This window comes from Marmota flaviventris, chromosome 6 (genome assembly GCF_047511675.1).
Source record: "Marmota flaviventris isolate mMarFla1 chromosome 6, mMarFla1.hap1, whole genome shotgun sequence".
Classification (NCBI taxonomy): Eukaryota; Metazoa; Chordata; class Mammalia; order Rodentia; family Sciuridae; genus Marmota; species Marmota flaviventris.
This window is the reverse complement of record NC_092503.1, coordinates 55,649,606-55,662,881: the sequence shown is the minus strand read 5'-3', so window position 1 is coordinate 55,662,881 and position 13,276 is coordinate 55,649,606. Positions and strand designations below refer to the sequence as shown.

At 38.1% G+C, this 13,276-nt stretch overlaps 1 protein-coding gene across 2 annotated transcripts in view; it reads left to right on the top strand.

Annotated features, from left to right (window-relative positions):
• Positions 1-13,276, top strand: part of Sobp (sine oculis binding protein homolog) — a 160,639-nt gene that overhangs the window by 32,672 nt on the left and 114,691 nt on the right. For both annotated transcript variants that reach the window (XM_027928386.2, XM_071613896.1), the window contains exon 4: positions 8,250-8,401. In XM_027928386.2, the coding sequence (XP_027784187.1) occupies positions 8,250-8,401 (152 nt within the window). The remainder of the gene's footprint in view (positions 1-8,249; positions 8,402-13,276) is intronic.

Sequence of the window (13,276 nt, the reverse complement as noted above, 5' to 3'; positions counted from 1 at the left end):
TAATATATACCTTGTGCTCATAGCCTGAATGGAATTTTATATATGCAGTACCTGCATTTTGTGAACCATCAGGAATTTTTTACTGTGGTATCCCCTTGGCCCTCAAGAAGTTTTGGATCTTGGAACTTTTTGGATTTCAGGTTTATAGAATAGAGATGCCCAATTTATACTATTTTTGTGAGTTTATGGTCTATTTTCTTTCTTTGTTTTAGTGTTGGGAAGATACGTGGGGAAGGGATGTAAAACAACTTCATTTTGTTTTGATTCTGATTTCCACAAAGAACTCACTGGACTTTTCTCTGGTCTTCTTTAACTAGAAACACAAGAAGATGAACTTTCTATAATTTGAATTGTTTCTGGGTCAGCTACATTCCAACATGTTGGTCTTTGTTTAGTTTCACTGTTAAATCTGTCCTCTGTTCATTTCCACTGTCACTTATGTGTTCAGGATTTCATCCCTTTTCCTCTCTTCTCCTGTGCATTCATTCATCTATCTGTCCACTTATTCATTCATTCAACATGGTTTGAGTACTGTTGTGTGCGAGGCACTGAACACACAATGGAAAATGAGATGTGGACCCGGCTCTCATTTTGCTCAAGACTTCTAGATGTGGAACTGGATTCCAATCTTTCTGAATTCTGATCCATCCTGCTGAAGTAACATTTCTCAATACACCTGGGATCCCATCAGATGTTATTGAGAAACACCTAGGAGTTTCTTGTTATATATGAAATAAAGAAGAGCCCCACACCCCCACAACCAAGTGACATTCACTGAGCTCCTTGTTTAGGCCCATGAGCATTGGTCTAATCTCCAAATTCCCTTCACACAAGTCTTGGTCAAATGCATGCCTTTCAGGACTCCTGCCTACCCTCAGCTGTTTGCCACTCTGTCCTTTCCACATGAATTTCCTCCCCCTGCAAGTCCTTCAAGATCCAACTCAAATGTGCTTTAACTCTCCAGCAGCTCTCAGAACGTCTGTCATTGCGTTCTACCTGTCCTATGAGGAGCCACACTTTCCTACCTTTTTTCCTGCAAGTGAGCCATGTCTTATTCCACCCAATATCCTTGACCAGTTACCCAGCACAGGGACCTGTGTGTAAATGTTTAATTATTCCTGGAATCACACCCTTTCCATCTCTACCTATCTATATCTACATAGAACACACAGATAAATAATTAAATATGGACCAGAAGAGTTCCATTAGTAAATTGAAAATTAATTTTAAATTCTATCATTATTCTGTTATTTTAAGTGCTCATTTCTTTAACTTATTGGAACCCAATTTTGGTTTATGTGTAGAGATTAGATTTTATTTCAGGGTTAAGTACTAGTCTATTTAAAGGAGTGTGAACTATTTAAATTCTTGAAATCCCTTCAAATCTAATTTCAAGAGAAAACTAGGGATATTTTAGGTATTACAAAGACTCATATAGTTGCATGGGCCTCTATCATTTAATTGTATCTGTCCCTTTAATGAGAAAAAAGCGCAATAAAATTTTATTAATTCAGACTCTTCTGTTTGGGAATTTTCGTCAGCTCTGTTACCAAGGTGGCAGACGTTTTTAGCTGCTACTCTGATACTTTTTAAAGGAGCAAACTTCTCAGACACTTAGGAAGATCCACCCATGTGTGGATGGTTAATGTAATAATTACAAAGAATTCCCATCTATTAATTACAGAATATCTGGCACTGCAGTGATATATTTGGCAACACCTTGTCAACTATTAATTCAAGTTAAGTAAGTTTTTAAAAGAATAGCAGTAAGTGAGGCTTTTATTAATTCTCATGGCTTTACTCTTAATCTTAGTGAAATTTAACCAGTTACTGGGTTGTTCCTTGTATTCAAGGGTCATGGTTTTACAGATGTCCTCCATGGGAGGAGAGGGGATTAAAGAGAGGAATGTCTGGTCACTAGGCCTCTGAAAATTGTGTATAGCTGACACTTATCATTTCTTGTGGCTCTAATTGTCTGTCATTCTAAGGAAGCTCATTTACATATAGAAAGTACATACTTTCTTTCATTTGATCCTCATTTCAACTTTGCAGCTTCATTAGAGTGGATGTTCCTATCCTCTTTGTCATTTTGCCCATATCCCCTGACTAGAATGGGTGATATTAGTAGTTTAACAATGTCTCTGTCTCTCTGCACTCAACCCCATTGTCTTTCAAATAGTAGCAACCTAGGTTTGCAAGGCATTGAACATCTATTACCTCATTTACTTAAAAAAGTCATCACCCCCTTGAGACTGTCATAAGCATCTGCCTGTTGCATCTCTTTCCCAGCAACCCCTGCCTATATGCTATTCTTCCATATGCCTGTCAACATCTACTGGTTTTATAGACATACTTAAAAGGCACTCTGAGAATATTTGACATTATGTTACAGTGTATAATGATACAGACAGTATTTTTTTTTTTTTTTGGTCTACTCTGGTTGCCCTCAGGGTCCTCCAGCTATATGCCCAAGACTAGACATCAGCTAAGCAATGACCAGAAACTTCTATGCCCCACCCTCTGCCTTGTCATTGGAACCCTATCCCCAGCAGTTTCCCCCAATTCTTGTGAACAGTTGCTCTTCAGAAAGAATCACTCATGCCGGGCATGGTGGTACACACTTATGATCTCAGTGACTCAGGAGGCTGAGGCAGAAGAATTGCAGGTTCAAAGCCAGCCTCAACAATTTAGTGAGGCCATCTGAAAATAGAAAATATAAAGGGGCTGGGATGTGGTTTGGTGGTTAAGCACCGCTGGGCTCAATCCCCAGTACCCCCCCCCCCCAAAAAAAAAAAAAAAAAGATGCTCCAACAGTAGAACTGAATTTCAGTGAGCAGTGGAGGAGTAATTTTTTGAAGTCTGCATAGTCTTACTGGCACCCTTGAAATTATAGATGTAGTTGTTCTCCCACTTCATCCACGTGGAAAGCCAATCTTATTCATGTCCTGTTGTGATTCCCTGCTCCTTAAAAAAGAGAGAGCTGGCAAGAGCATTGCTAGCCTGCAAACAGAATAGCTTCCTGAGATCCACATATTACTGGTTCTGTGTTATCAGTTAGTGTTAAAGTAGCACTTGCTGGTGCAAGTTCATATGGAACACATGCAGCAGAGCCAGTCTCACAGTCATAAAGAAGTAAAGGCTTGCACTGCAGACCTTTAACTTTAAAAAAAAAAATCAATCAGGAAATATTGATTAACACTTCAGCTGTCTCAAAGACATTTTGACCTTTTTGATTCCATTTTGTCTAGTGGAGTGTCACTGAGCAGTGTTCTTTGTAAGTAGCAGAATCTGTGACAGTTTCTAGTCCTATTTGTGGAGGGAAGTTTGTGTGGATGGTATGTAATCTTACATGCTTAGAAAGGTCTGGTCTCCAAGGTGTAGTGGTCAAGAGCTAGGCCTGTCAAATCAGATGGCTGGGTCTTCATCTAGACTTTGATATGTACTCATGTGTAAGCTGGAGCCAATTAGCCTCCAAATTCATGTTCCCACCTGCAAAATGAAGATAGTGAAGATAGTGTTAGTACCTGCCTGTTGGTTGGGGGTTGTGATTAAGATGACATGATGTTGACCAATGATGAGGTGCACTGTGCCTGATACTGAATAGTGGCTGTCTACTTATTTATTTTATTTTATGGATCAGTAATTCAAGTTTTACCCCAGGTCTCCTTTTGTCTTTATTGCAAAAAAAAAAAAAAAAAAAAAAGCAAACTTTAACCCCAGTTACTTGCCTGCCTTCCAGGTGATGTCTTTATTTTGCTTCTCCCCCACCCCCTCAATGCTGGGTTTTGAACCTAGGGCCTTATGCATGCTAGGCAAGCACTCTACCACTGAGCTAAGTCCCAGCCTCTTTATTTCCTTCTTAAATATAGCTGCTCCAATGAGTTTGACAGAACGCTGCCCAGGTCATGGGGAACACATAGGAGTCTCCTCAGACTGCTTTGTAACTTAACTCAAATATAATTCAATTCTTGAAATGATTATCTGAATGTCTGCATTCTAGGAACTACTGGAGAAAATAGATATCACCAGCAAATATTTTCAGAATTTTTTCCTCAGTCTTGGACTCTCATGAGAGTTGCAAAGGGACTCCCATGAAAGTTACAATTAAAATTACAGTTTAATTGCTTGGGGTTCATTAAAGCCCTCCTGTTTTTCTTTGGCCCCTGGTCACGTAAGCTAGTATATGTGTTTATAGCCATGATTCAAATGTCCCAAGAAACTCACTGGCCAATGGCCATCCTTATTTTTAAAAGTCACCAGATAAGGCAATTTCTGAAACAACTTCAGCAAGGCATTCCAGAAATGCTTGATTTCATACTTCTCTTCACTATAATAAATAAATACAATTTTGATTTCATCTTCGAGTAATTAATCTGAACTTTCCCTTCTGGAATGTAAAGTGGAAAAATGTTCTATAGCTCTTTGAAGATTAGATTAGAAAGAAAATGCCCTGAACATTCTGTTTAATTAAATCCTAAAGAGGTGGTACAGACTTTTCATGATTAATTGAAACATGAATATTTTGGCTGATGCATATTTATATGACATCTTATGAAATTTTTATCATTTTATATAAACCATTCACTCTGGGATTGTGATTTAATGCTGTAAACATTTTGCATTGTTCATTATAAAAATACACAGGCTAGGGGCTGGGATGTGGCTCAAGCTGTATTGCGCTCGCCTGGCGTGCGTGCGGCCCGGGTTCGATCCTCAGCACCACATACAAACAAAGATGTTGTGTCCGCCGAAAACTAATAAATAAGTATTAAAAAAAAATTAAAAAAAAAAAATACACAGGCTAATGGCTGTAAGATATACAATATAAAAATCTGTAGTGTGAATCTTCCTTGAGATAATCTCAAATCTCTCATGGCAAGACTTTTAGTCTAAATATTATATTGGAAATCAGGTTTTTTTCTAGTTTAAAGAAATATTTTTTTTTACATAAAAAGTTTAAACTATATAAGTTAGAAAAGTGAAATTTCTGGGGCCTTCTGTTTTGCCAGTGTAAAGTATGCTTGTGATTACCAGATTTAAGGCAAAAAAAAGCGAGGTTGAAATGAACTGATCCCTATGACTTTGATTACTTAGGCAAAGTTCAATTTTCTAGGGATGTTGTCATGCCAAGATGGGGCCGTATGTCATATCTGGTGGCAGAATCTGAGCTGCGATTTGGCTGACAAAATGAATTTAGATAACCAACAGTTCTTTTTTAGTTTCTTAAGTCTAATAGTAACATAAATGACTTATAAGACTGGAATACCTGAGATACCTGAAAGTGTTTTCTTGAACTTTTGGAATAATAATGCATTTATCATTAGCTACTGATAAGTTTCATGATAGAAAAAGAGAAATCTGATGAAAGTTTTTCCAAAGTGTTTGCCTTTATGAAACAGAACTTTATTAAAAATGGAGAGAAATACTGATTTATTTAACAAGACAGATGCTAACCACCATTCTAAGAGTTCTGCACCTGTCAGATAACAAGAGTGCACAGTTCTTTTGTCTCATCTTCCCACATTGTTACTTTGCAGCAAGAATGATTTATAAAATAATCTGCTTTACATTCTACTTTTGTTGTTGTTGTTTATTTGTTAGGTCTATTGTAAGAAAGTATCTTTTCCTCTCTTTAAAAAGTGACAGGTGGATCTGTCTGGTGATATGGAAGCGTGAGAAGGACCTGAAGCGGCCTTTTGGTCCCCGGCATCTTTCCTCCAGGCCAGGTCCCAGCCCAGGGCCTTCTTGTAGCTTTGTCCTCTGCCCTTTCTCATCTTGGTTGTACTCCATTGTAATTAAAGAGACAGCGCTTAAGGAAGGAATTTCATGTTTTATTTCCCAAATCACCCCTTTAAAGGAAGATGAAATGCTGGGAACCTAATGCATGTTTTCAAATGGCTCCCTGGGAAGTGGATCTTCTCATTAAACCGTGAGAACAAATCATTCTCCCCCTTAAATTTTTTTTTTTCCTTACAGAGTTCATCAGAATCAAGCTTTTTTCGAATGGATCATTTGTGAGAGTTCTGCTGTTATTGTCTTATTTTTCAGGAATTTAAGATTTTTAAGGCATCCTGTTGATTAGGAAAATCGAAACTGTTAATACTAGTTAGTTTAGTAATGATGGATAATTATTTTAAAAGATGCTACTTCTATTCCACGAACAGTGGCACATGCCTGTAATCCTAGCTACTTGGAAGGCTGAGGCAGGAAGGTCTCAGTTTCAAATTCAGCTTCAAGTTTCAAATTCAGCAATTTACCAAGACTCATTCTCAAAGGAACAAACTAAAAACAAAACAACTACTTCTAGCCTAATTTAAGAAAATTGTGCTATACTCTAAGGTAGATTTTAGAGCTTTGTTAATTTTTCATAACATAAAATATCTATATGTAGACTGATGCCACATTAGAAATCATATAAAAGATGTTTCCTTTGACTACAAGTCATTAAATGCAGTAATTGTTTTACATTTGAATTTATATTTAATTGTTTTATATTTTAATTCATATTATGACATCATTTAAAGGAAGTCATGATATAAAATATGTTTAACTAATATCAAAGATCACTTTTTAGACTGTCTCATTGGATAATTGACAGTAGATCACAATCTGTAATTTGTGAACTAGAAAAGATCATTAAAATGACAATATTTATTCCATTAAGGTAAATAAAATGCTGCATGTGGTTCTGAGTGATGATATTCAGAGGAAAAAACCATATCACTGCATTACAAATTAGTTTGCTTCTAATTTTGCAGGCTGATGACCACACTGCCTCAAACCAAATCTTTTCCCTGGAAATGGAATGATTGCATGACAGACTCTATGAACCATGAATATGTCAACAACTCATGGACCAGGCCTTGCTTAGCAATTAGTCTTTGGGGGATTTTATTCAGAGATCAGACAACACTATACCAGAGCTTGTTGGGGATTTTGTGATTACCATTCATATCTGGAGCATGAGTCTGGGTTAGTACAAAAACAAAAAAAAATTCCATGAAGGAAGAAGAGCTGTGGCTAATAGTGCCAACCAGACACATACACACACACAGACACACGCACATACACATTCAGTTGGCAGTATAGAGAATGCTCAAGATACAGCAAAAGCTCCTAGGAAGCAGCAAGGAAATATTTCTTAGGCTTCTAAAGCCTCCTTTCATTCCCCCTAAAAGAGGCCAGTGTCTCTCCTTTGAGTATCACCATCTCAACTTTTCATAACTTATCACCCGCACTATGATTTACTCAATATTTTATTAACCAACTCTTTTTAAAAGCCTATGTTTATTTTAAGCAGTAATGGTTGTGATATCATAGTCTCATTGTGCCAGTTATATTTGTTTCTTCTCATGCAAAGGAAAAGAAAGGCAGCATTTTAAATATTAGAAATATTTGTTACCACCTGAAGTCACTCTGAGCTACCTTTTGACGTGACTGACTGGTCCTCCAGGAGCCAGGAGGACCACCAGTCTGGATGAGAAAGATTTGACATCCCTATTACCATCCCTCCATCCAGGGACTAGGAGCCATATCACATGGAGGAGAATTTAAATCAGTCCTGCATCTCCCTGAGGACATCAGCACCAGAAGAGACTGCATTGTAGGAAACTGCTCAGCCAGCCAGGCTTCTCCCTTCCCATTGCCAGAATCTGGCCACTTACATCTTCCTTTTTTTTAAAAATTTTTTTAACTAAACACAAGGTTTGGAAATCATTATATTTCAAGAGTAAACAACAGCTCATGTCATTTAACAGTAATGGGGAACATGCCCCCGTGGAGCCTGGCCCCTGATTGTCAAGGTTCATGGGAGGGCATTGCATTTGTAGGTTAGTACTCTACAAATTATCTTACCCAATGCAGGTCTTGTAGACTTGAAGCAGGACCTTCGAAGAAATGGGTCATTTATTTTACAAGCTGTATTACTTCATTCCTGGTGCCAGTTAGGCAGATTGAAACTAGGCTGAGAAGTCCGAGGAACTCTTGTGGCTCTGCAGTCATGCTCTGGTTTTTAAGTAAATGCTTTTTGGAAACTTAGGGAAGGGTGCAGTGGAGAGGGCGAGAGCAAGAGCTAGCACTGAGCACCCCCTCTCCCACCCCCACCCCCAAAGAGCTGGCCATCCTACTCAGAAAATGGTAAGGTCTGCAAATTGAGATCAGACCTCAGGAGCTGTCAGGTTCAGGGTGCGTCTAAGTTTGAAGGGATGTTTGCTTCTGATATGAACATTTTTCTTATACTTTTATTATAGAAGATGATGTGTCAAATGTACAAATAATGTGTGCCTGGTGCCAGAAAGTGGGAATCAAGCGCTATTCCCTGAGTATGGGAAGCGAGGTGAAAAGCTTCTGCAGCGAGAAGTGCTTTGCAGCCTGCCGGCGAGCCTACTTCAAGAGAAACAAGGTAAGCCGCCTTAGAGGGGCGCCCCGCGGCCTCCCACCATGTGCGCATGCGCCTCCTAGACTCAGTCCAAGCCGCGCCCCCTTTCCCTTTTGTACTTTTATTCCTTGTTTTGTCCGTTTTCTTCCTCTGTCATGCTCAACTTTTTGGAATAAGAAATCCCTTCTAACGTGTAACCTTGTTCTTCAGTTTCTCTTGGCTTGGTGTTTGAATTCTGAGAGGGTGAATGAATCTGATGGGGACACCCTGATCACAGCTGGTATCCTCATTGGCAGTTTTTTCAGTAGCGGAGGGCAGTCTAGAGCCCATGAAAGATTAAGTGGTAGCAACGTCTTCCTAGAGCTGAGAAACTAGCCACAGAAGCATGGCCAGAAAGCTTTAGTCCACCCAGTTTAATTCTTACTCTCAATGGGAATACTGCTGTTGCTCTTTCCAAACTTGACCCACAAATTCTAGTCAGGAAAAACGTCACGTCTCCTTGACACTCTATGTTAAAGTTGATTTATCTTGACAAAAGGGGAAATCATGAGTACATAAACCAACATTGCTTACACAACCAAGTATTTGTGAGAAGCATGGTGGGTAACACAGGGACAGCCATAGTTATAGTTTTTATTTTGTTTTAAAAGACATCCTAGGTCTGAAGATGTCCTTTTCCAATATTATTAACCACCATCAATGGGAAATGGGATGCATGATGTTTTTCACACACACACACACACACACACACACACATTTTCTCTTTCTCTCTCTCTCTCTCCCACACACACACACACACACTCTCTCTTTCTCAACAATTTTTTAATCTTTAAAGAAATGCTGTAACATTTTGCCACCAAGTACTGATGTTAAATGCTAGTCCTTGATTATTTTTCATTGATCTGTAAAGCTTCCTTACTTTATCAAACAGTCTACATTTTGCTAAGCATTTTCCTTTCCATAATACAAAATCAAAATCAGTTCTTTCTTGAAGCAAACAATTATTATTTTTAAAAAGTCTAATGTTTGCCATTCTGAAATGCTAAGCATGGGCTTACTGCATTGCAAGAAGCACTGTTGCAGCAAATTATCTGCTGCAAATTTGGGTCACATTCATTCTGCCAAAAACATAATGCCTAAAGAATTAGGCTGCAGAATTCAGTGGGGTGGAATTTTAGTAGCAGTCTTTAAGAATTAGGCTCATAATCTTCACTGGAACATGGAGTCAAGTAAGGAAATTGTCTGGAATTCTTTGGGGATGGTCAACAGTGGAGTTCACTTTCCCTTGGGAGGGGCCAGTGAATCTGGGGAAGAGGGTGAGAAGAACATGCCTGGGAGACACGTTTTGTTTTAATATAGGAGGATTAAAATGATCTCCAAGACCCTGGGGCTCCCATTTTGAATGCTGAGCGCTGGAGTAACAATCCCAGGAGTGGGCCCAGAGCTTTCTTCTTCAAAGCCCTACTTACCACAACAAAATACTTTGCATTCCATCCCAGAAGATGGCTATAGAACAGGGCTTTTTGTCTTCTATAATTCTGAAGGGTTAAGGTTCTGAATCTTGATGAGCTGCTTGTAGTGAATGAAATCAAGCAAGATGTATTTGTCACAACCCTGATGACACATATGACACTTTGCAAAGTGATTTACTTTATAGTAAGCCTTTGAAGAAAGGCACCTGATACCACTTGGAAAAGCAGTCCAGAATACTATATAATGTATAGGCTTTTTTTTTTTTTTAATCATTATGATGCTTAAGGTCAAACTGAATTCAAACTTCCATAACATACATTTTTGAAAAATAGATAATTTGGAGCCAAGATAAGAATGAGTATTTAGAGTACTTACAGTAGGCAAAATCGACAGTGGGAGGAGGAGCTTGACATTGCACTTCCCACCAGGAGTTACTGGGGTAGGTCTTAGGACCTCTTGTAAGGTCTGGGAGTTGCATTGGTTCGATATTTAAACAGCGACTTGGCTGGCTGATCCTAGTAGCCCATTAGTGTACATATAATATGACACTTCTCTGCAATTTTCACTCTTATTTATTATGTATTTCAAAGCTCTGCCCTGCTATGCATTTTTAGTTTTTTCAAATAGAGAAATAAACTTGTCATATCACCTGCTGGCTTCTTTTATTTTTTGTTTTATAATTTTAAAAGTGTTATCTCTGCTACAATATTATATTGTATTACAAGAAACATGTACAGCTGCTGCATTTCTGTTAACTGATAGGATTTTGTGGTCATTTCATTTAGGGCTTTGGTTTCATAATGGATTGTATTAGATACCAGTCTCCATCCTGCCATTTCTAAGAACTGCTATAATAAGCCCCAGAGTGTTCCCTCCTGAAGACAATAGCAAATAGCTATGTCTCTTGTATCATTTAACGAAGTCCTTAGTCCTCCTTATTAAAATTGTGGACTTAGAAAAAGGGAAAAATTCTTCCCACTCCTATATTACAGTTTTTTTTTTTTCCTATCTAAATTCTATTCTTTTGTGTATTGAGAGGTAGATGGAAAACAGAGTGTGTGCAGAATAGAATTTTGTCTTAGGTATAGTGTTGATATAAAAAAATGTAAAATTAACTATGCTGTAAATTATGCTTTATAATGACAGCCCATTTCATGCTGGATAGCATGCTGGGATCTAAAAATGGTCTCTAAGTTGAACCCAAATTGCGTGCATAACTTTACAAAGAAAAATCCTGGTAGAAAAGGTAGCTAATTAGGAGCAGTGTTCAGCTGACCTCTGTTTTGTGTCTGAGCAACACCTGCATTTGTGAATACAAATGGGACAGCTGTGCCTGTGGTCCTGCGCTCTCTTCCTCACAAGTGCTCAGCTATAGAAGCAGGCATTGCTTTGCTGCTAAAAATAAGGACAAAAATAGCCCAACTCTCAAAATGAAGGCCCACTGAAAATGGGCTCTTTAAATTTCATTTGCTTCTCAAACCTTCCCTTTTCTTTGGGGCTCTGTACATGGTGAATGGAGTAGGTTGAAAAAAATGTCACATCCATCTCTCATAAACCCTAGCATGATGAAGTAAGGTGGAATAGATGGAAGCCAAGTTAACCCTTTATGGCATGTAGGTTATATTTTTCAACAGAATTTAAAATTGATTTGAAGAGGTGTTTGGATTGTCACAAGTATGTAGACTTTTTTCAAACTGCTTCTGCTGAACACTGCTGGGAGAAGCCTGTGAGTCATAGCTGTATTTGCCCAAGGAATCTAACTACAAGTTTACACATTTCAGGATGTTGACTCTTAGAAGTGTATATTGTTAATGCATAATATATTTTGTAGAATAATTCTTTCCAAAAGGTTAAATTGCTAGCTGAAAAGTTTTGAACCAGTGGGTTAAACAAAAACAAAAACAAAAACTCCTGTAGTCTTCCGGCATTGGGTGAACAATGGGATGCCCATCTCAATATTTAAGGCACTAGAGACTTTTCAGGGGACTAGCCCTTTTTGAGGCCACAGAAGAGCAGAACTTGAGAACATTTTTAGCCTAGTGATTCATCTAGGAGTTGGAAAGTTGCAAGTTTTCTTAAAAGGTTTGCAAGAGATGCAGAAGCATTTAGTTCAACTTTGAAATACCAGTTTTACTTTGCACAGCAGATGCTTAAAAATATTCTTTGTAACTATCTCTCTCTAAAAAAGGAGAGTAACAAACAAGACCACAAATAGTAGCCACTTCCACAGAGCCTATGTTTGATCTTTCTCCTTTTGCATGGGAAATATTCTGTTGTCTAAACTAATATCCAGAAATCAAACTGGAAGTCAAAGTGCAAGAAAAATGGCCAAAGCAGGCAAAGTAAAGGATGATCATCAGCTTTCCATGTCCAAATCTCAAGTTTATAGTGTTCTCTAGAGATGAATAACATTGATAATTTAGTAATAAACAAATTCCTGAGAGCATCAAAGTTTTGTTTAACTCTGGTCTTCTTGTGATTTTAAACAGGAATAGTTAGAAATATTTCTTCAATATCACAATGCTGCTATTCCCAATAGACCATAGTGGAAGAGCCTTCCATGAATATATATAGAGATGAGGACATGGGTGCATTAAAAACAAAAATTATATAAACAGAAATAACATTTGCAAATGATGGTGCCATTAAGATTTTTCTAACAATCACTACAATAATAACAAATTCTTAATGAGGAGAATATTGAATAATAAACATTGATTTTACTTTCAAACTATATTCCTGGATACAAAGTAATCTCTTATTTAAAGAGATCTCTTTTGGAGGAAGCCATCACTAATTAGCATGTATCATCATGTTATTTGGAGTTATACTTTATTTAATCATAGGCTATTTGTCTTTTTATTAAACTCGAACATATCCTGAGAAAGACTTCTTGGTTTCAGACTTAATTATAGAACCTAGTAGTGCAGAAGAAATGTGTAACAATTGCCCTGTTAATCTAGTGATTAACCTGTCTACTTTTTTCCTTTAAACATCTGCAAGATTTAATTTACAAAATGGCTATCATTCATGAAGGTTTGGAGAAGGACATTAAGAAATTACTTGCAATTAATGTCCCCTGACCGCCTGAAGCTCAGGCTGCAGACTTGCTTTTGCCACTTGTTTGTGAATATCTTTGGTCCAAAAGTAAGTGAACCCAGGGCGCCCCAGGGTTCTTGGAGTGGATTCACCTTGTTTGTATCAGGCACCAGAGAACTATTGGGTCTGTCTTTCTATACCTTGGACTTCAGGACAAGGCCTTGGTTTTGCAGTTTCCTTTGAAATTGTGCTGTAGGTCTGCCCACAGTCTTGTGTGTAGAGTGGCCTCCTCCTCCTGAGCATTTTTCTGCAGGTCAGTGGCTGAGTTCCCTTTCAGGCAAGTAAATAGGGGAGTCCTTAAGAAGCTCTTGGGAGAACAACAACAAA